Below are 23,282 nucleotides of genomic sequence, written 5' to 3' on the forward strand. Positions count from 1 at the left end.
TCTAACTGTGGTGCAATAGTTTGCAGCCCAAACCGCTGCAGGATGCTGAACCAAAATTGTCGGGTGAAAACACAAGAGACCAACAGGTGATCAATTGTTTCTCCAACCTGATCGCACAGTGGGCATTTCAGTGGGTGGTTAAGGCCTCTTTTAGCAAGTCTATCTGCTGCCCAACACCGATTATGGGCCACAGTCCACATGAATAACTTGCATTTCCTTGGAGGCTAGCTTTTTCCAAATTCTTTCCCATGAAACAAACTGAGTGGATCCAATGAATAAAGCCTCATAGGCTGATTTGGTGGAGTATACTAAACATACTTATAATTTGAATAATTAGCATGAGGTAAATAAACCACCGATTGACAGTATAAAAATTTGCATGAACATGAGTACTGAAATGTAAACTACTAGATACACATACTGTTCTTCTTACCGGTGGCATAACTAACACAAGTCTGAGTGCCTTTTCTTCTGTATATGAAACCTGCTTGATATCTCTCACCGCGTCATATATACTATGTAGTACCAGGTGCTTGGCGCCTGGCATGCCGCTCGTACATGTTCCAAGCTTGTTGCACGCAGCTCTGTCGTGCCCCTGCCTTGATCAGTCTATTCTAGCTGCGCCTCTACGCTGTGAGGCGCGGGAGCGCCCAGATGCTCAACTTTATTGATATACAGACGGAAGTGTGCATCTTTCCAGATACTCCTGCAAAGTGCATCTAACTCCACCGTGCCACGAATAAGGTCCATCTCCATCAGTGAACGCGGCAGGCCTTCCTCCGGGAGTGAAGTCAGACTTGGACATTCATTGATAGTCAGTCTTTGAAGCGACGGCAAGGCATGGATCTTCGAAGGTAACGACTCCAGACATGGGCATTCAGAGATAGTCAGCCTTTGTAGTAACTGCAAGCCATGAATCTTCGAGGGTAATGACTCCAGATGCTCAAATTGCCACAATGTCAGCTCCTTCAAGGATGTAAGGAGCTGCAGCGCCTGCTCGTGATGCTCCAACAAGCTGTCCACTTTGTCGGACCCTGCAGTAGTGTAAAGAACACCACGGATTTTTAAGCTCTCCAGAGATGTTATCTGTCTGCATATCGGCATGGAAAGAACGTCGATGTCATCAATGTCCAGGCATTCAAGTGGCATCCAGAAACTGTAGTGACCCTCGCTCATCATCTCTTCCGCAGCTGATTTCCAGGCCGATACGAACCCAGGGGATTCAGAAACCTGCAAGGACTTGATACCAGTGAGTGACCTGAAACCCTGCCATGTTGCCAGCGCAGGGCACTTTCTAATGCAGAGATTCTCCAACGCCCAGCAGGAATGCAGCTCCACATACGATAGAACTGGATTTGTTGATATCAGCACTTCTTTCAGGGAGATTAGAGAACCTGAGCCTTCAAGTGTACGTAATGCATCACATCCATCAATATTCAGTTTCTCCAACGATGTGCAGAGATTCAGTTGCACTGATGTTAGTTTTGAGCAACTTGAAATTTCCAGCTTGGCAAGCAAGGTGAGGCTCTGTAAACCTTCAATTGATTGTAACTGGTCACACTCTTCGATTTTAAGCTTTTGTAATGCTGTACACGAACACACATTGAGAGAAATCAAAAGCCGACTTGTGCCAATGCATAATTCAGCGAGAGAGGCTAACTTCGAGCGTGCCAATAGCGCATCTACCATGTCAGTAATGTCGAACTTCAAAAGTGATGGTGGGAGGAGGCTAGGACCCGGTACCATCGATGCTGCTTCTGAAACCATGGAAGAGAGAAGTAGAGGGCACTTCCATATGACAATGTCCTTAAGAGAGCCCAACTCTCCGAGGCCATTCTTGCTACAAAATTGGATGTCTGACAATGATATATCTAATTTCTCTAGGGTGACCAAACTGCTTGGAGGGATATCCCACAAACCTTCTTCCATTGTGCTGTGTGCATCAACGAACATTCCCACAGATAAGCATTTTATGCCTTTGCAGTATTGTACCTTGACCATTTTAAGGAATGGCAGGCTTGACATCAGATTGGATAGTTGTTTCCCTGTAATATCACATCGATCAAACTCCATCTCTTCAACTGACACTGGCAGAACAAGTTTCGGACTGCTTGAAAACAGTTTGAGGCAATCGACTATTTTAAATTTTTTCAAAGCTGTCATTTGTTGGAGTCCCTCCCATGGCAGGTATCTCACCTCTGGAAACATTCTAATTTCCAGTTCTTGCAGGTCCTTCAGTTTGCTGAATCTCAATATTGTTTCGTCTAAAATTTCCATTTTGCCTACTCTATGTCCCTCCAATTCGAGGCATAGTCTACTCTCATCATTTGCTGCAGGGCTAAGTTGAAATGACATATAGTCCAAACATGCATTCCATACATCTATATCGGTTGTGGTATCCGCAATGGGAAAGGGAGGCAACTTAGTTTTGATGCAGTCGCGTATCTGAACCCGGCGAAGTTTAGGGAACAGATGCTCAGTCCGTGTCCCAGAAGAGCACAGCTGGAACGGCAATTTCTCTAGATAGTTGCAATCCTTCAGTTCAATGACTTCAAGGTTCTCGTACGGCTGGTCACTTTCCATCTCAACAAATCGCTTCAGGCTTGGTATGTTACTCAGTTCTAGCACCTTCAAACCACGGCCTAGTGGTATCTTGTCGAGGCGACGCATATTAATCAGATGCAGTTCTCGGAGGAGTGGCAACTCGTCAACGGATGGAAGGGTAGACCAGAATTGGCATTTTTCAAGATGTAGTGACTTCAAGGAAGTAAGAGAGACAGCAGTGCTACCCAGCCATGACGGAGCAGAACCATTGTATCCTTCTATATGGAGTTTCTCAAGGCACATGGGAGGCTCAAGGCCATCTATGATCTTGAGTTTGCGCAAGGATGTTGGCATACCATCCCATGACAGCCGCAAACTAGTCAGGTATTGTTTGTCACTGAGCCTAGCCTTGCTGGCATCTTCCTTGCTTTCTATGTTCTCAAGATTGTAGATGCTAACTGATCCTCTTATCTCATTCAACTTTTCCAGCTGTGCGATGCTGAACTCATGCTCCTTTCTGACATGAAACGCCATAAGCTCCTGAAGGAAAACCAGATCTCCAACATTGGCTATCTGTGCGTGCAGCTGCTCTCTTGCAAAAAAATGTCGCAAGTTGCGCAGTTTGTGCAGGCCTTTCGGCACAACTGTCTCGGAATTGAAGTCCTTAATGTCTAGGACTTGTAACTGGTACAGCTTACATATAGCTTCTGGCAGCTGCAAGTTAAGGCCTCTGTAAAAGGAGCGTAGCCAGAGATACCGGAGGTTTATAAATGCTGAGATATTGGGTATCAACATGTTCAGGTCATGATATACCACTTCCATGTTCAGTACACGAACCGCTCTTATCTCATTACCCAGCTCCTGATGAAATGTGCTGGCAAAACTCGAGTCGTGTGCACCAAACAGCATCAACGTTCTTAGGTCCTTTTTTGGCAGTGCGCAGAAGGTCTTGGCGAATTCTTGCATGAAGTACTCGTTATTCAGTAGGACGGTGCCATTGAACTGCCCATAATATGCTGACTCAGTGATTACAGTGACATGACGAATGAGGTTGAAATCACCTACATGAGGCGTCAACTCTTCTACGGTGAAGGATTCATGGGATGAAACTATCTGGGCCAAATCATGGACTAAATCATGCATGAGTAAAGATGGTCTTGGAGGTTCACTTAGGAAAAATCCCCAGTCGATCAAGTCTGCCAGATATCTTCTTCCAGTTTCCTCTGCTTGTGTATGCTGGTCGGCCAAAGGTATAAAACCCTGGGCAATCCAAATATTAACTAACCACTGCACATGGTACCTCTGATTCTTTGGAAATATGGAACAGTACGAGAAGCATTTCTGGAGGTGCCTTGGTAGATAGTTGTAACTGATCTTCAACGCTGGTATGACATCATCATGACCTTTTTGCTCCTTCCATTCACTGTTATCCAAAATTCTAGTCCAGTGCCCATCGTCCAGCTTCCTGCTCAATAGTTTGCCTACACTTTTTGCCGCCAAAGGATAACCCTTCAGCTTGTCAGCTATCTTTCGCCCTATTTCCTGCAGTTTCCCATGCCCTTTATGGTTTTCGTCCCCAAAGGCGCATTCTTTGAACAAAGGCCAAAACTCTTCATCCTTCAAACCATGTAGGTTGATGTTGTATCTTGCTCCTGTCATTCTTGCTACAGATGATTTTCTTGTTGTGATTATGACCATGTTTCCCTTGGCATCATTGGTACGCAGTGGTGTGAGCAGCACATCCCAGTTCTCCTTTCTATTGTCCTCCCACATGTCATCCAGAACAAGAAGAACACGTTTTGACTTTATCTCATATCCAAGAATGTTTTGAAGCTCCTTCATGTCGCTAATATCTTCGTGCCTATCGCGGCGCAACAGCTCCAACAGCTCACGCGTAATCTTAGCTTCATTGAAATAGACCGAAACATGAAGCCACAGAGCCTTGTCAAAATGCTTCCTCACTGCTGGATCATTGTACACCACTTTGGCTAGGGTTGTCTTCCCCACGCCTCCATTGCCAACAATGGCGAGGACGGAGAGGTTCCGCGCAGCCGATTCCTCGCTTGTTAACTTGCTAATTATACATTTCCGGTCTTGATCCCTCCCATGAACTTTGTGTTCCGTGGGGAAAGGTGACATCTGCCGAGGATCTGTCCATGATGATGTGCTCCGGTATATCTGTAGGCACTTCTCATCCACTTCTTCAAGCTTAAGGGCTTCGCGCACATTACTTGTTATTCTGTGACATTCCGCAACTTGTTCTTCTATCGCACGTGAGATATCTTCCTCAGCTGCTTCAGGATGCGGTAACTGACAAGTGTTACTAACTTCTCTGTCAGTTTTGTGGAACAACTGGATGTCCGTTGCTGGTTTCGAGAGAAGCGGGTTTCCGTCGCCAATGTCATGCACAAGCTGCACGAAGCAAAATGGATTCTTGTATTCAGAAAAATTGAGCAAACATTCTAAGTCTTGCAAGATGTATATATATAGCCAAACAATACATACATGGATATACCTTATCGATCTGTTCAAGAACATTGAGACTTTTTACTTATTAAATTAGTAATCTATATATATGTAACAATCCAAAAATTTGGATTCAAATTAAGAAATTTCCTTACACGTGGACCCCACCTGTCATACACCCACCTCCCATCTTCCTGTGCTGCACGTCGCAGTAATGGCGCCGACGCCTCCCGAAGCCTCCCGTCGCTGTGTCGTTGCCGTCGTGGAGGCCGATCCCGGTTTTCCGGCCGTCGAGCGACTCCAAGTCGACCGCGCTCATCTCCTGAGCTCGCCACCTGCCCCGCTCCCTCCTGCGTCTCGCTCTCCTCACCTTCTCCTTCCTCAGTTTCGCCATGGGTGACGCATGAAGCTCCTCGCGCTCGCCAGACCGAATCGCGAGTTTCCCTCCATGAATCCCAAATCCACTTGAACCGAAGCTCGTCTATCTTCCTAGCCTCCTCCTCGACCTCTCCTTCGCGAGCCCCCTCGACCAGAGCACCGGGAATCCTTGGTTTCGCGGCCGTCGGTCACCAGTGAGCCCGAGATCCACCTCAACGCCGACCACCCACCTCCGGCCGTGGTTTTCTTCGTCCAGTAGCTCAAATCGAACCTAGGTGAGGTGCTCTTGCTCGTGCGCCTCTTTTTCCTTCGTTTCTTGCTTCACCGACGCCGGAACGCGGCCATGCCGCCGCCGGCCGACCCGCCTACCGCCGCCGCACGGCGCGGGCTGCGCTCAGGCCGCCCCACGCCCAGCATGCGCGCGCACCGAGGCCGCCCAACCCCGCTAACGCTCTCACCGCGCCGCTCCGCCGCCGCCTGGCCTCGCCGCCGCCGGCCCGAGCCGCGCCGCCGTCTCCTCTGCCTCGCGCCGCCGCTAGGGCACTGGAGCCGCTGGCCACCCCGCCGCCCTGGGTCGCGCGCGCGGGCCCCACCCCGCGTTGCTGCTGCGCCGCCGCGCGGGCCGCCGCCGGTCGCCGCCGCCGCAGGCCGCTTGGCCCTGCGCCTGGGCGCCGCCACGCGCTGCGGTTCGCGTGGCTGAGTGGGGAAGAAACCCCTCCCACTGACCAGTGGGACCCGCTGGTCAGTGGGGTAAGGGGGGGATTTTATTTATCTTGTGTTTATTTCGACTGTAAATTGTAAATTCCATATAAATTCAAGGAAAAATGCGAAAAATATGAAATAAATTTTGTTGGATTTGTTAGAGTAAGATCTATAGAGGAAAAATATCCACAGTGGCAAAATGACCTTTTTACCCCTGCAATAATTTAGATTGTGTTTAGTCTTGCTTAATTAATTTCTATAGATCTGTTAATCTAAAAATTATGAAAATTTTGCAGTAGCTTACTTTAAGCATGGGTGATCCACCATAAAATTTTCATACTCATAGGACCTAATTTAGTATATGAATATAATATGCAACCAAACTTAAATATGTGTATAGGTATAATAGTATTTATTTCACATGCAAATTTTTATACAAATTATAAGAGGCAAATAATATTGTCTTTGCTAGTCATATTTTATTTTATAGTGAATCATGTTCTAATTGATAATTTGGCCTTTAATTATTTCTAGCACTAGGGTTAAAGTTAGTTATCACCATACTTGCATCCTTTTGAGTAAAATTGTTAAATTGTTTAATGCTTATCATCTAATGGCAGAGTCATGTTGGCATTTACTCGTTGTATCATATGCATGACAGTTACTCATTGTTTCATATGCATACATATAGAATCCGCGACCGAGGAAGTCGTATACGAGGTGATCGCGGAGCCGCAGGAGCAGACGGAGCCAGTTCCGCAGGAGTTTCGTGACGACCCGGCCCAAGGCCCAGTGGACACTAACTCTGAGCAGCAGCCCGCAGGCAAGCCCCGGTGCACATCCTTTTAATTCAAACTATGACACCTATATTATGTTTCTATTACTTGTGCATTAGGTTCAGGAATTATTTGAAACCCTAGTTGCATGATCCCTAGGTCTCCTCGAGTTATACTAATATGTAGAGGACGATAGAAATGCTATGCTTAATACAACTCGGTAGAAGACGAGTGATTTCGGGTCACTCGCGAGGTATAGGATATCTCGTTATTTTGAGTATATGGAATATTGGAATAGGTTGGATAAGGAAAAGAAAATGGAGACCGGGCGGGAAAAGGCTAGCCCGCCTGTGTCGGTTAAGGACCGTTCGTTGCCTGGCCCTGTGATCGAGTTTGAATTGTACTAACTGCATGCCGGGAGTAGGAGGTAGTCGAAACCGGTAAGCCGAGTACTGCCTTGCTTCGAAAGTACAGGAACCCGCACCCAACTCCTGGGGCGAGTCGAGTAGTCGCGGAGAATTGGGATGCAGATGTTTACTTTTGGTGGTCTCACGTTGAGCTCGGCTGACCATATGTCGTTGGGCTGGTTCCTGTAGTTCGAGGCGGGGAGGGGAATGGTTGGCATGTATAGTCCGACGGGGCAAATACGTGCCGTGTTGGTTAGGTCCACCTTGCAAGGTTAAATCGGATCGATCCGCCGTACGTCGCATCTCGGATATGAGCACCTTGATCACGGCACCACATCGTAGTGATGCTATATGGATTTTAAGTGATGATTAGTAGAGTCTACCAGAAATTATTACTCCATGTTGTTATGATTGCTTAGCAGGTGCAAATAATAGTTAATGATTTATGAATATATAATTTGGAGCTAAAAGAGGGAAAATAAGGACTCATTTCTAGAACTTTTTCTGCAAAAGTAACCAACAGCCAAAAGCCTTGCATGTCTAGTTACGTGGGCTAAGTTATATCCACTGGTCGGGTAAGCCTTGCGGAGTATTAGTATACTCAGGGTTGTGGCTCAAACTATTTCAGGTCCGGATGAGATCAACTTCTGTCCTTGTTGTGCTAAGTTTATCCAGTTTGGAGCGGATGGTTGGGAGGTGGCCGGACCAGATGTTTAGCCTTGCTAGTTACCAAATCACACACCCGTGGGCTGAGTGTGTGATTCGATACTGCGTATCATGTATTATAGACGTCAAGTTTACTATATCGGACTTTGTTTTAAAGTAATGTTGCTCCTGTATTTTAATTATGTAATTAAACCAGGTTGTAGAACTTAATGTACGCTACTCGGTATTGTAATCGTATTTTTATGTACTCGTCATGTTTGTACTGCCTGCGCTCACCTTCGCGTGGGACTACTGGTGTTTGTTTCGATCGGAATGTCGGTTTCGAAAGGACTGTCAAATTAAACCGTTAAGCCAAATGTGCCTGATGTGTTCAAATGATGGCCATTTAGCTTAATTTGAGTTTTAATTTGGCGGTTCTGTCACAGCTGGTATCAGAGCCGAAATACACCAGGGGTAGTATGGATGTGACTATTTTCTAGATTTTCAAGATTAAAAATGAATTTCTAGGGTATAAAGAAAAATCGTTTCAGTCGCGCTTTACGATTAAATCCGTATTAAGCCCTACATAGTATTTGGTTATTTATAAATTGGTGGCAATATTTATATTCACTGACTTCCAGCACATTTCTTTCGGTTAAACCTTAATTTCTTGCACAACCCTTACTTAATATTGTAACGACGCACCTACGCTGAGGTAAGCAAGGTGAGCAATTCTTGGTAATCTTTAGAATAGCCCACGTGTTTCATACGTGCGCGGGTCCCGTATGATGAGCATACGAGGAGGTGATAAGGCTCCATTCAAATGAGCCTGTCGCTATCTGCCGCCTGATATGGAGCGCGGACTTCCCACCGTGTGATTGTGAGCACGGCCATCTCGTAAGGCAATGTTACGAGATGTAAATCTGTCATGCGATTGGTTATGACCGTGTACCTTGGGACACGTGTACCCTTGGGTGTCCCGTAAGGCGATTTGTACGGGAAGTGAATACGTTGCCTCGGTAACGTATGCAGCGCTGTCCATGCAGCGTTAAACGCATGGGCGCCATCTCTATAGTAGATGGTGATGTATGTGTGAATATGTGGGCAACTGCATATGCGTTACCTATGTGGCGTAGGACACATGGGGGCCGTTCGTGTGTGCTGGCACGAAGGGTCCAGTCGTGGATATATGCATATATCTGTATATCATGTGATTTCTGCAGGTACACTAACAAACGAACGCGTAAGTTAAGGCGTGTAGAAATCGATTATATAATTGAGAGCGTATGTGCCACCAAAAGACCACGTATATCGCCCTATTATTGTCGGCAAATTTTGTTGGAAGGGTGACGTAGGACGATCATGCATAATACCATTCATTGCATGGTAAGAGTGGGTTAGCGAGTGAATTGTGTTGTGAATTTTTGTTGGAAGTTTGAAATTAAAAGAGTATTGTTTTTCTAGAGTGCTGTAAGTGTTTACCATTTTATTAGTTGTGAGTTCGTATTTTCTTTTGGGAATGTTCCTTACCGCTGTCGGCGTTTTTCGCAGATGGCGGCCTTGTCGGACTTCCACTTTGACGAGGACGGGTGGGTGCGTTCCACTTGTCTTCACCGTGAGGGCCTTCCCGTGTTGCTGTGGGAGGTGCTCCAGGAGTTTGGCCACACTGAGCCTCCCCAGTACTACGGTCGCGTGTCCTCCGAGGGGGGCATCTCTGGTTGGGAGGCTCGCCTGCGAGTTCCAGCACGCCTCGGTCTCTTTCAGTCAGACCCTTGGGAGGTGCACACTGAGGGTGCTGAGATTTTGAGCGTCTGGGATCGTGCAGCTGCGATGGCTATTACCCAGTTTTGTGAGCAGGAGCCCATTTTTGCGAGTTACTCTGCTTCGACGGTGGGTTTTCCTGTCAGAGTGACTTCTGAGTACTCGAGGCAGCGGTTCTCTCTTCTGTTGGACTCTACTCTTCCAGGCCACGTCCCAGCTTTGGCCAGGATCGCCCGCTACGCCGCCGGTATGTTGGGTGTGTGCGACCAGTTTAGGAGTGAGAACACACTCTACCGGCAGGGACTTCGGACAGCTCACGCCACAGCACAGGAGCAGACTCAGCAGATCTTAGGACAGAGCCAGCAGCTCGCAGAGCAGAGTCAGCAGGTAGTGGGGTTGGCCCAGCAGTTCTGGGAGCAGGAGCAGAGGATAGTTGAGCAGGCTCAGCAGATTTTGGAGCAGTCACAGCAGCTAGAGGAGCAGTCACAGCAGCTAGCGGAGCAGACAGAGCAGCTAGCGGAGCAGGCTCAGCAGATTGAGGAGTTGACTGAGCAGGTGGACGACCAGGAGGCTCTAGCTGACCACTTGCAGGACGCGCTTCAGGTTGCACTAGGGAACGTGCACCAGTTGCAGCTTCAGCAGCAGCAGGCCGCAGCCCCACCTGAGCCACCACCTCAGGTGTCAGGTGTTGAGTCAGGAGTTGGGCCTCAGGAGATGTCCGATGCAGCGAGTTCCGTCGGTCAGAACGACGTTCCACCTCAGGCAGGGTCCACAGCCATCTTAGTGAACGAGCAGAACGTGGGACGCCTGCAGGAGGAGCTACGCGCGCGTGGGATCGAGGTTGAGCGTGTCTTCGAGTACCAGCCGCCGCGTTGAGTAGTTGGACTTTGGATGTAGTTAGGGTTAACATAGTGTTGTAGTTTGGTAAATGTATGAGAGACAACTAGATTTGGTAGTATGACTAGAATAACTCTGATGTAAGATAAGGACTGTGGTTTGTATATGTTTGGACTGAGTTTGTAGGTGTGTAATCCCCTTTGTAAAATATCATCTTAGTGTTCGACTTATGGTAATTCCGAGGTTTAGTACGTAAAAATTCGTGAAGTATGATCTATGCGGTAAAAGTTTTTGTAGCATCGAAGTTTAGTACGTAACAATTCGTGAAGACAGTCCATGCGGCAAACGCGCGTTATACAAAAGTTGTAGAGTATTTCGATAACCACTCACTAGCAAAAGTTATGAATTTTTGGACGTATAGTTTGGGAGGTACTGACAAATCTATACCGCGAAGATTGGTGATATTGAGATTTAGTTGGGGCCTATTTTGTATTCACTAGTTGATGCAAAAATGGTTTTACCTCCCTCATACATGATCCAGTCATTCTTGTTGCAATTATGGGGCATAAAAGTGGTGATACAATTATTGAGTTATTTAATCAGTGTTCTAAATTCAGCATTTTTCATGAATTGAATATTAGTTGCTATCATGATTATTTAATTTAATCAGATATTGGGACTAATCAATTCATGATTAATTGCAGAATGCCGAACACCGATAATGACTCCTCTGCGCCCAATAGCGCTAATGCGCTGCCACCGCCTCCCAATTTGGTTGAGGCAATCGCGGCCATGTTGACTGGGCGCGATGAACAGACGGAACTACTCCGTCAGCTCGTTCATCAGGGTGCTGCACCGCGGCATGGAAATCATAATCATCACCAGCCGCCTGTCCCTGGGTATCAGGAGTTCTTGGGTACTCAGCCACCGCTTTTCCATAAGGCGGATGAGCCACTGGAAGCTGACAGTTGGCTCCGGACCATTGAGTCCAAGTTCACTCTATACCAGTATAATGACAATGACAAGGCATCATTTGCAGCTCAACAACTCAGAGGTCCTGCACGTACGTGGTGGGATAATCACGTAGCTATGTTCCCTGCTGGCACTCGGTTTTCTTGGGATGAGTTCAAGGAAGCTTTCAGGGCACATCATATCCCTGCAGGGGTGATACGCAGGAAGCTCAATGAGTTCTTAGCGCTGAAACAAGGCAATAATAATGTGACACAATATGCTCAAGCTTTTAACACCTTGTCTCAATATGCTGGGTATCATGTGGAAACAGATGAAAAGAAACAAGCGTGCTTCAGGCAGGGGCTTAGCAGCAAGCTCCAGGAACGCTTGATTATGTTCAAATTCAACACCTTTAGTGAGCTGGTCAATGGGGCTATCACTCAAGAGGACGCCCGTATAGCTCACCAGGCAGAGAAAAAGAGGAAGGCACCAATGGGTGGGTCTTCCAGTCAGGCTAATCAGAGGTTTCGTCTGATTCAGGCCGGACCCCCTCGTGCACCTTATCAGCATCGGCCGGTGTACCGACCAGTACAGTATCAGGCCACATATCGGCCTCCACAACAGCAGTCGGGTTATCGGCCAACACAGTATCAGTCGGGATATAGACCACCTCAGTACCCACAGCCTCTGGGGGTAACCAGATCTCCGGTGCCTCAGCAGAATGTGCAGAAGACGGGGTTGCAGCCACAGGGTGTACGCCCTAATCTTCCTCCCTGTTTCAACTGTGGTCAAGTTGGTCATTTTGCACGTGAATGCCCTATGCCACCTAAACAAGTTCAGGGTTCTAATCAGCACAATCAGAAGCCGAAAGTGGCTCATTTCAAGCCTGGACGCGTGCATTATACCACACTAGAAGATGTACCTGAGGGAGTTCAAGTAATGGCGGGTATGTTTTCAGTTCATAATCAACCTGTTACCGTATTATTTGATTCGGGTGCATCTCACACGTTTATTAGCAAGGAGTGTGTCATTAGACTGGGACTGAAAATAGAGAGCATGTCCAAGCCGTACCATATTCACTCACCTGGGGGAAAATTAATCACCAATCAATTTGTTAAGCAAGTGCCCCTACAATTGCAAGGGAAAGTTTTTCCTACGGCCCTTATAATTCTACCAACTCAGAGTGTAGATATTATATTGGGCATGAACTGGATGGATGGTCGAGGAGTTCTTCTAGACACTACCTCACGATCTGTGCATATTAACTCTTCCATTCATGGTTTTATGACTTTGAATCTGGTGGACCATATACCTTCGGCATCCACAGTGAATCAGGTTGAGGCCAAAAGTCTGGCTAAAATACCAGTGGTGTGTGAATATCCGGATGTTTTTCCGGATGACTTACCAGGCATGCCACCTGACCGTAAGATAGAGTTTGCCATTGAATTGCAACCGGGAACGGCACCAATTTCCAGAAGACCTTATCGTATGCCACCCAATGAGTTAGCAGAACTAAAGAAGCAATTGCAGGAGTTGCTTGATAAGGGTTATATCCGTCCTAGCACTTCACCTTGGGGCTGTCCAGCGCTCTTTGTTAAAAAGAAAGATCAAAGCCTCAGGTTGTGCGTGGACTATCGGCCTTTGAATGCTGTCACTATCAAAAACAAATATCCACTTCCCCGAATTGATATTCTGTTTGATCAGTTAGTCGGGGCCAAGGTATTCTCCAAAATTGATCTTCGATCGGGCTATCATCAAATAAAAATTAGGCTCGAAGATATTCCAAAGACGGCTTTCTCTACACGATATGGGCTTTATGAATATCTCGTTATGTCATTTGGGTTAACAAATGCCCCGGCTCATTTCATGTATCTCATGAACTCGGTGTTTATGCCCGAGTTAGATAAGTTTGTCGTGGTTTTCATTGACGACATTCTTATATATTCCAAGAATGAAGAAGAACATGCGGAGCATCTTCGCATTGTTCTCCAGCGTCTTCGGGAACACAAGTTGTATGCCAAATTCACCAAGTGTGAGTTTTGGCTAAAGGAGGTTCCATTCCTAGGTCATGTCATATCAGAAGATGGAATTTCTGTTGACCCCAGTAAAATCCAAGATGTTTTGAATTGGGAAGCACCTACATCTGTTCCGGAAATTCGGAGTTTTCTTGGGCTAGCAGGATATTACCGGCGGTTTGTTCCGGATTTTTCAAAAATTGCTAAGCCCATGACTGAGTTGCTCAAGAAAGGGGTGAAATTTAATTGGAACGATAAATGTGATCAGGCTTTTCTGACCCTGAGGAAACTTTTGACATCTGCCCCTATCTTAGCCCAACCTGATATTACTCGACCCTTTGATGTATATTGTGATGCATCAGGTACGGGTTTAGGTTGTGTCCTCATGCAAGACCGTCGAGTAATTGCTTATGCTTCCAGAGCACTCCGGCGTCATGAGGAAAATTATGCCACTCATGATTTAGAACTAGCAGCAGTGGTTCATGCTTTGAAGATCTGGCGTCATTATCTTCTGGGCAATCCTGTTCATATATATACGGACCATAAAAGTCTCAAGTATATTTTCACCCAGAATGAACTAAACCTACGCCAAAGGCGATGGTTGGAATTGATTAAGGATTATGATTTGGAGATTCACTATCACCCGGGTAAGGCCAATGTAGTTGCAGATGCTTTAAGCCGCAAGGCTCAGTGCAACTGCCTGTCTATTGTGCCTTTCAACGAAACCCTTTGTTATGAACTGGAAAAGTTAAACTTGGGGATCATCACACACGGCAGTCTTAATAATTTGATCCTTTCACCTACTCTTCGAGATCAGATTATTTCTGCTCAAAAACATAATGTCGGGATGGAAAAGATTCGCCAAAGACTTGCTGAAAATGACCCGGGGGTGAAGTGTTTTCATTTAGATGAGGCTGAAATTCTATGGTTTAAGGATCGTTTGGTGGTACCTAAAGATTTAGAGCTCCGAAAACAAATCCTTGATGAGGCTCATCTCTCTAGGTATTCTATCCACCCGGGCAGCAATAAAATGTATCAAGATTTGAAGCAGCGATTTTGGTGGACAAGGATGAAGCGGGAAATTGCAAAATATGTATCTGAGTGTGACATTTGTAAAAGAGTTAAAGCGAGCCACTTGAGATCAGCTGGTCTTCTTCAACCGCTGGCTATTCCATCAGGAAAATGGGAAGATATTAGTATGGATTTCATTGTTGGACTTCCCAAGACTTCTAAAGGATATGATTCTATTTGGGTTATTGTAGACCGTCTCACGAAGTCAGCTCATTTCCTTCCCGTAAAAACCATCTATAGAGTACAACATTATGCTGAGCTTTATATCAGTCGTATCCTGAGTTTGCATGGAGTACCCAAGACTATCCTTTCTGACCGTGGTACCCAATTCGTTGCACGTTTTTGGGAGCATTTCCATGCAGCCCTTGGTACTCAACTCATTCGCAGTTCAGCTTATCATCCTCAGACCGATGGTCAGACAGAGAGAATAAATCAGATTCTTGAAGATATGCTTAGAGCCTGTGCACTCACCTATAGTCATAAATGGGATGAGTGTCTACCTTTAGCTGAATTCTCCTATAACAACAGCTATCAGGAAAGCATTAAAATGGCTCCTTTTGAGGCATTATATGGACGAAGGTGTAGAACTCCATTGAATTGGTCAGAAGCCGGTGAAAGAAATGTATTCGGCCCTGATATGGTCAGTGAGGCGGAAGAACAAGTCCGGGTTATACAGGAGAACCTGAAAATAGCACAATCCCGGCAGAAAAGCTATGCGGACAAGAAACGTCAAGCGATTTCGTTCCAAGTGGGAGATCATGTTTATTTACGGGTATCTCCAATGAGAGGAGTCCAACGGTTCGGTGTGAAGGGAAAGCTCGCCCCTCGTTATGTTGGGCCTTTTCCTATCATCGAACAATGTGGACCAGTAGCATATCGCTTGGAACTTCCTGCCCAATTATCCGCAGTTCATAACATATTCCATGTCTCCCAGCTCAGAAAATGCCTCCGTGTTCCAAACAAAATAATGGACATAGAGAAGTTACAAGTGGAGCCTGATCTTGTCTATCCAGAGCATCCAGTGAAAATTGTTGATCACAAGACTCGGGTCACTCGAAATCAAACCAGCAATTTCTATAAGGTACAATGGAGTAATCACTCAGAGCGAGAAGCTACCTGGGAAACAGAGGAATTTGTTCAGTCCAAATGTCCTGAATTGCTCCAATTATACCAAGGTATATGATTTTCCGACTTCCTTTCGATTCGGCACTTTTCTCCTAAATCTCGGGACGAGATTTCTTTTAGGGGGAAGGATTGTAACAATCCAAAAATTTGGATTCAAATTAAGAAATTTCCTTACACGTGGACCCCACCTGTCATACACCCACCTCCCATCTTCCTGTGCTGCACGTCGCAGTAATGGCGCCGACGCCTCCCGAAGCCTCCCGTCGCTGTGTCGTTGCCGTCGTGGAGGCCGATCCCGGTTTTCCGGCCGTCGAGCGACTCCAAGTCGACCGCGCTCATCTCCTGAGCTCGCCACCTGCCCCGCTCCCTCCTGCGTCTCGCTCTCCTCACCTTCTCCTTCCTCAGTTTCGCCATGGGTGACGCATGAAGCTCCTCGCGCTCGCCAGCCCGAATCGCGAGTTTCCCTCCATGAATCCCAAATCCACTTGAACCGAAGCTCGTCTATCTTCCTAGCCTCCTCCTCGACCTCTCCTTCGCGAGCCCCCTCGACCAGAGCACCGGGAATCCTTGGTTTCGCGGCCGTCGGTCACCAGTGAGCCCGAGATCCACCTCAACGCCGACCACCCACCTCCGGCCGTGGTTTTCTTCGTCCAGTAGCTCAAATCGAACCTAGGTGAGGTGCTCTTGCTCGTGCGCCTCTTTTTCCTTCGTTTCTTGCTTCACCGACGCCGGAACGCGGCCATGCCGCCGCCGGCCGACCCGCCTACCGCCGCCGCACGGCGCGGGCTGCGCTCAGGCCGCCCCACGCCCAGCATGCGCGCGCACCGAGGCCGCCCAACCCCGCTAACGCTCTCACCGCGCCGCTCCGCCGCCGCCTGGCCTCGCCGCCGTCGGCCCGAGCCGCGCCGCCGTCTCCTCTGCCTCGCGCCGCCGCTAGGGCACTGGAGCCGCTGGCCACCCCGCCGCCCTGGGTCGCGCGCGCGGGCCCCACCCCGCGTTGCTGCTGCGCCGCCGCGCGGGCCGCCGCCGGTCGCCGCCGCCGCAGGCCGCTTGGCCCTGCGCCTGGGCGCCGCCACGCGCTGCGGTTCGCGTGGCTGAGTGGGGAAGAAACCCCTCCCACTGACCAGTGGGACCCGCTGGTCAGTGGGGTAAGGGGGGGATTTTATTTATCTTGTGTTTATTTCGACTGTAAATTGTAAATTCCATATAAATTCAAGGAAAAATGCGAAAAATATGAAATAAATTTTGTTGGATTTGTTAGAGTAAGATCTATAGAGGAAAAATATCCACAGTGGCAAAATGACCTTTTTACCCCTGCAATAATTTAGATTGTGTTTAGTCTTGCTTAATTAATTTCTATAGATCTGTTAATCTAAAAATTATGAAAATTTTGCAGTAGCTTACTTTAAGCATGGGTGATCCACCATAAAATTTTCATACTCATAGGACCTAATTTAGTATATGAATATAATATGCAACCAAACTTAAATATGTGTATAGGTATAATAGTATTTATTTCACATGCAAATTTTTATACAAATTATAAGAGGCAAATAATATTGTCTTTGCTAGTCATATTTTATTTTATAGTGAATCATGTTCTAATTGATAATTTGGCCTTTAATTATTTCTAGCACTAGGGTTAAAGTTAGTTATCACCATACTTGCATCCTTTTGAGTAAAATTGTTAAATTGTTTAATGCTTATCATCTAATGGCAGAGTCATGTTGGCATTTACTCGTTGTATCATATGCATGACAGTTACTCATTGTTTCATATGCATACATATAGAATCCGCGACCGAGGAAGTCGTATACGAGGTGATCGCGGAGCCGCAGGAGCAGACGGAGCCAGTTCCGCAGGAGTTTCGTGACGACCCGGCCCAAGGCCCAGTGGACACTAACTCTGAGCAGCAGCCCGCAGGCAAGCCCCGGTGCACATCCTTTTAATTCAAACTATGACACCTATATTATGTTTCTATTACTTGTGCATTAGGTTCAGGAATTATTTGAAACCCTAGTTGCATGATCCCTAGGTCTCCTCGAGTTATACTAATATGTAGAGGACGATAGAAATGCTATGCTTAATACAACTCGGTAGAAGACGAGTGATTTCGGGTCACTCGCGAGGTATAGGATATCTCGTTATTTTGAGTATATGGAATATTGGAATAGGTTGGATAAGGAAAAGAAAATGGAGACCGGGCGGGAAAAGGCTAGCCCGCCTGTGTCGGTTAAGGACCGTTCGTTGCCTGGCCCTGTGATCGAGTTTGAATTGTACTAACTGCATGCCGGGAGTAGGAGGTAGTCGAAACCGGTAAGCCGAGTACTGCCTTGCTTCGAAAGTACAGGAACCCGCACCCAACTCCTGGGGCGAGTCGAGTAGTCGCGGAGAATTGGGATGCAGATGTTTACTTTTGGTGGTCTCACGTTGAGCTCGGCTGACCATATGTCGTTGGGCTGGTTCCTGTAGTTCGAGGCGGGGAGGGGAATGGTTGGCATGTATAGTCCGACGGGGCAAATACGTGCCGTGTTGGTTAGGTCCACCTTGCAAGGTTAAATCGGATCGATCCGCCGTACGTCGCATCTCGGATATGAGCACCTTGATCACGGCACCACATCGTAGTGATGCTATATGGATTTTAAGTGATGATTAGTAGAGTCTACCAGAAATTATTACTCCATGTTGTTATGATTGCTTAGCAGGTGCAAATAATAGTTAATGATTTATGAATATATAATTTGGAGCTAAAAGAGGGAAAATAAGGACTCATTTCTAGAACTTTTTCTGCAAAAGTAACCAACAGCCAAAAGCCTTGCATGTCTAGTTACGTGGGCTAAGTTATATCCACTGGTCGGGTAAGCCTTGCGGAGTATTAGTATACTCAGGGTTGTGGCTCAAACTATTTCAGGTCCGGATGAGATCAACTTCTGTCCTTGTTGTGCTAAGTTTATCCAGTTTGGAGCGGATGGTTGGGAGGTGGCCGGACCAGATGTTTAGCCTTGCTAGTTACCAAATCACACACCCGTGGGCTGAGTGTGTGATTCGATACTGCGTATCATGTATTATAGACGTCAAGTTTACTATATCGGACTTTGTTTTAAAGTAATGTTGCTCCTGTATTTTAATTATGTAATTAAACCAGGTTGTAGAACTTAATGTACGCTACTCGGTATTGTAATCGTATTTTTATGTACTCGTCATGTTTGTACTGCCTGCGCTCACCTTCGCGTGGGACTACTGGTGTTTGTTTCGATCGGAATGTCGGTTTCGAAAGGACTGTCAAATTAAACCGTTAAGCCAAATGTGCCTGATGTGTTCAAATGATGGCCATTTAGCTTAATTTGAGTTTTAATTTGGCGGTTCTGTCACAATATAGATAAGCTACAGTCAACAATGTACTGTCACTAATTCCATTTTTAACCATGAATTGTGAACTGACCAATAAAGTTGTTTCTTATTCCCTCCGTCCCGAAAAGTCTGTTATTTTAGCCGTTAAAATTTGTTACACAAAAGTGTTTGTTTAGCTTGTAGTAAAATCCATCTAATTAAAGCAAATGTCAAGTAATGAGAAAAAATGTATAGAAAACTAAATAAATAACATGGTTTTCAATCATAATTGCTACAGTAAAGGAGCAACAAGGTTATTTCTTATGAGGAGTAAGGCTAATCCTAATGGATAGTTTCATTTTGTTGTTTCCAAGCCACATCACCAAAATACAAATGAAACCGTAGATGAAACTTACTCCACGATGTATCGTTTCATGTTTGCTACTCCCTCTGTTTTTATTTACATGTCGTATTAGGTTTAGGCATAGTTTGATATGTCAGTCTCCTAAATTATAATTTGACCATTTATTTATTTTATATTATAATTGTTAGGATTATAAATTTAGAATTATTGGATAGTACATTTGATTACAAATCTATCCATATCAAGTTTGTCCCATCTCTATACTTCTAAACGCGGCCCAAGCTCGGTCACGGCATCGCGCCACGTCGCCTGCAATTCCCGGCCGTCGGATCGGCCGGGCGGACGGCCTAGATCTTGTGTTTCCCAGTCATTTTGCAAAAAAGTCCTCGAACTTAGGTCATTTTGCAAAAATAACCTCGACATTTTGCAAAAAAGTCCTCGAACTTAGGACATTTTGCAAAAAAGTTCCCGGTCATTTTGCAAAAAAGTCCTCGAACTTAGGCCACTTTGCAAAAAAGCCCTCGACATTTTGCAAAAAAGTCCTCGAACTTAGGCCATTTTGCAAAAAAGTCCTCGAACTTCCTTGGAATACCAGATCTTGCGTTTCCCAGTCATTTCGAAAAAAAGTCCTCGAACTTAGGACATTTTGCAAAAAAAAAATCCCCTAACTTCCTTGGAATACAACCCGCCGTCTTTTTCCTCTCTCAAGAATTTTCTTCGAAATACCCTCAAATATTACTTAAATTACGTAACAATCCGTTTCATTCATTACTTCTACACTAGCGACACTATACATACAATTCGACTACCAAGACACATTCGAACCAAAACGTGTCCAACATAAAATTTGCTTAACATTTCAAAATATACAACTTTATTACAGAGCATATTTTTAAACTCAAAACACTTCCACAATTCATTCACACCAATGCTTATATGAAATCCATTCTACCTATGATTCGGACACTGAAATATTTTTATGTCAAAAAGTTTTGAATACAAAAAATCACTCAAAATTTGAAAATCTAAATCCCTGCTACACAACAAAATTTTAAATTAAAAAATATTTTCATAATTCGTTCACATAAATATTTACCCCTAATTTCTTTAAAAAAAATACCATCACGTGTCTACAGATTGCTAACTTTCATGATTCTAGCTTGAACTCTCCCGTTTTCGCATTTATATTAAGCTTCCAGCTTAAGAAAAAATGTACAAATCTTTCTTTTTACAATTACAACATAAATTCTATTTACAAAATTCCCAAACCTACAACTAAGATCTCCGGGACTCCATCATCGCTTTCTTTGTCCACTTAATCCCCACCTCCATGTCAATTGTATAATCCTCTAGACATAGCCTACGCTAATACTACTCACAGGTCATCTACTGTACCAGTCCAAGCTGGCGCGCCAAAGGCGCGCCCCAGTTTCTAGTAATAGTTAAAGTTGTCGACCAAATTATTGGTAAAAAATTGTAAAGTTTGAAAGGATCTGGAGGGAGTATTTGAAATTTTCTAAAATAACTATCTTTCGGGGCGGAGGGAGTATATTAAATTAGCAGTCATGCTTGTCCCATCCCAAGCTAGTGTGTAGTTGAGGGATTTTTCCTCTAGTTGAATGTCAACGAAGTTATGATATTTCCGGGTTTTCCTGTACTGAACAGAAAACGCGTTTTCGCGATCGGTCCGAGATTCCGTTTTGATAAACTTCATCGAAAGTAATTAAACGCGCACCAAATTGCAGTGAAAAAGGAAAATCCCACCGGCCGGAATTTTGACAGGGTGTTAGGAGCTGACCTTACTGTCGTCGTCGTCGTCGTCGTGGTGTTCGTCTTGCTCCACCTCGCCCTGGATGCGGTAGTACTCCAGCTCGCCGAGGAGGTCCTCGGCACGGTCCGCCTTGTGCTCGGCTTCTTCCCTGAGGTGCCGAACCAGCTCCGGGTTCTGGATCTCCCTCTCCTGAGCCTCCGTGAGCACCGAGTGGAGATCTCGGTAGGCAGCAACGAGTCGCTCCACCACCTCGACCCGTAAACCGACGCTGGAGGCCCATAGCGGCAGCTTGTAGTCGTCGTCGACGGCTCCGATGCGTGGAACAATCGCCTTATCCATCTCACGACGCTGGGATCAGGGACGACGGGGACAACAACTACTCTCTCCCCATCCACTCCGCCCATTGTCAGGTCAAATGCGGCCGACAGCACTCTCGCCCCTTCCGCACCAAATTATTAGTTGTTTTGGCTAGTGGCAACCATCCCAAATTCAGTCTGTTCGGCAGCTTCAGCAGCCTCCAGTCCAACAGTGTTTTCTTCTCACACCGCTTCAGCACCAGCTTCCAGCCAACCAATAGTATTTTTCTCTCACACCACTCCAACCACCAGCTCCAGCTCCAGTCCAGCGAACAGAGTGATTGTTAGTTATTTTGACCAGTGGCGAATTTAGAATTGAAAATTATGGTGGTCCAACAAGACAATATTTTTAAATATCACATTCTTACATTAAAACATCCCGGTTTCTAGCACACGCACCCCCCGCGCCGCTCGCGTTGCTCCCGAGGGGGGCGACCCGAGCAGACCGGCGCCGCCAGCCCTAGCCCCCTCGCCTCCCTTCCTACACCTCGCCGCCGCCAGAGGGCCTCCGTGCGGAGGTCCGCCGGGCTCAAGGACGGCGGTGGCGGAGGCCTTCCCCCACACGCAGGGTGCTCCTAGTTCAACGACGACATGGAGGCGGTGGTGGCGGGCCGGGGCTGCAGATCCGACATCCTGGGGGGCCGGATCTCCACAGATCGGCGCCACCCGCGTGGAGGACGCTCCCATCAAGGAACCGACGCGCATGGAGGACGCCCCCATGGCCCCGCCCCGCCAGGGTGTCCGCATACAAGCAACCCGCTCGACGAGCTCTACAGCCTCAACCACCATCCAACGTGCGACGGCTGCAGCTGCACCCCCCTCGTGCACGCTATCGCCTCGCCGTCGCCGCACACATGGGCGCCGCCGACACCGACTGCGGCCCCTGCCACGGGGGCGCTATACCCGCAGCTACACGGCGACGCCGGCGCATGTGCGAGCTGCAATGGAGCTCGATCTGAAAGAGGTGGCAGCCGACGTAGCTATGCGGCTGCCTCGTGCAGCTGCCGCGTCAAGACCTTTCTTTGTAGACTTGTGTGGGAACTGATCGGCCATGAATCTGCGCTCCCCCTCCGATATCACTCCTCCCGTAGATCTGCAGCTTCTCCAGGTGAAAACCATGATCCAGCTCTGCTAAATCGAGCAATGTGGTGTCTTGACGTCAAGTCCTTGTTGGAGACATTGTCTCGGAGAAGAACATCTTGAATTTGCACATGGTGTGGTGTTCTGGTTGCTGGTATGATTAGTGTGGTTGTGTTATTCGTGGTTAAGCCGCATTTTCATCTTTGTGCTAGGATATGGTGTTGTTACTTGAGGTTACGCCACAATTTGCCCTTGTGCTAGGGTGTGTTGTATGAGACCTAGTTTAGCTAGGCAGGTTATCAGGGTTTTAGCTTGGTTTTCCAAAATTAACCGAGCAAGGATTTTGTCTCATTTTCCCAAAAACGAGGCCTTTGATCTGTGGTCTGCCACACCTTTTGAATACAATTCAGGTGGGGATGCTCCCCCTGACCATTCAAAAAAAGAGTATAACATCCCATGTTCCTATTTCCTACCCATCTAGAAATAGATACAAACAAATTTATTTGTAATAAATAGATGCAAACAATTGCAAATTTGTGGCCGTGGACCACCCGGTCCACGGTCCACCCTTTGGATTCACACATGATTTGATTTTTCTAGGTGCATAGTTTTTTCTAGCGTTGGCAGCTCCTAGCGGGCCACACCCGGCTCATGACGAAGGTGGCAGGCGGCCGCCGCTGCAGGATGCGTGCCTGGCGGGGCC

The 23,282-nt window shown here is 46.6% G+C and overlaps 2 protein-coding genes across 2 annotated transcripts in view; one reads left to right on the top strand and one right to left on the bottom strand.

Annotated features, from left to right (window-relative positions):
- Window positions 1-23,282, top strand: part of LOC120645131 (protein FRA10AC1-like) — a 73,875-nt gene that overhangs the window by 6,067 nt on the left and 44,526 nt on the right. The window lies entirely within an intron of this gene.
- On the bottom strand, window positions 295-21,588 carry LOC120645124 (putative disease resistance protein At3g14460). The gene is made up of 2 exons (XM_039921885.1): window positions 21,171-21,588; window positions 295-4,956 (listed from the first exon to the last, which is right to left on the bottom strand). Exons 1-2 carry the CDS (start codon window positions 21,480-21,482, stop codon window positions 610-612), a joined length of 4,659 nt encoding a protein of 1,552 aa, XP_039777819.1. The 5' UTR covers window positions 21,483-21,588; the 3' UTR covers window positions 295-609.

Source organism: Panicum virgatum, chromosome 8K (genome assembly GCF_016808335.1).
Source record: "Panicum virgatum strain AP13 chromosome 8K, P.virgatum_v5, whole genome shotgun sequence".
Classification (NCBI taxonomy): domain Eukaryota; kingdom Viridiplantae; phylum Streptophyta; class Magnoliopsida; order Poales; family Poaceae; genus Panicum; species Panicum virgatum.

Coding starts and splice junctions, on each gene's coding strand:
- LOC120645124 (XM_039921885.1), bottom strand. CDS start 21,482: ATGGATAAGGCGATTGTTCCACGCATCGGAGCCGTCGACGACGACTAC. Junction 4,957..21,170: donor ACGACGACGACGACAGTAAG/GTCAGCTCCTAA, acceptor TGCTTCGTGCAG/CTTGTGCATGACATTGGCGA.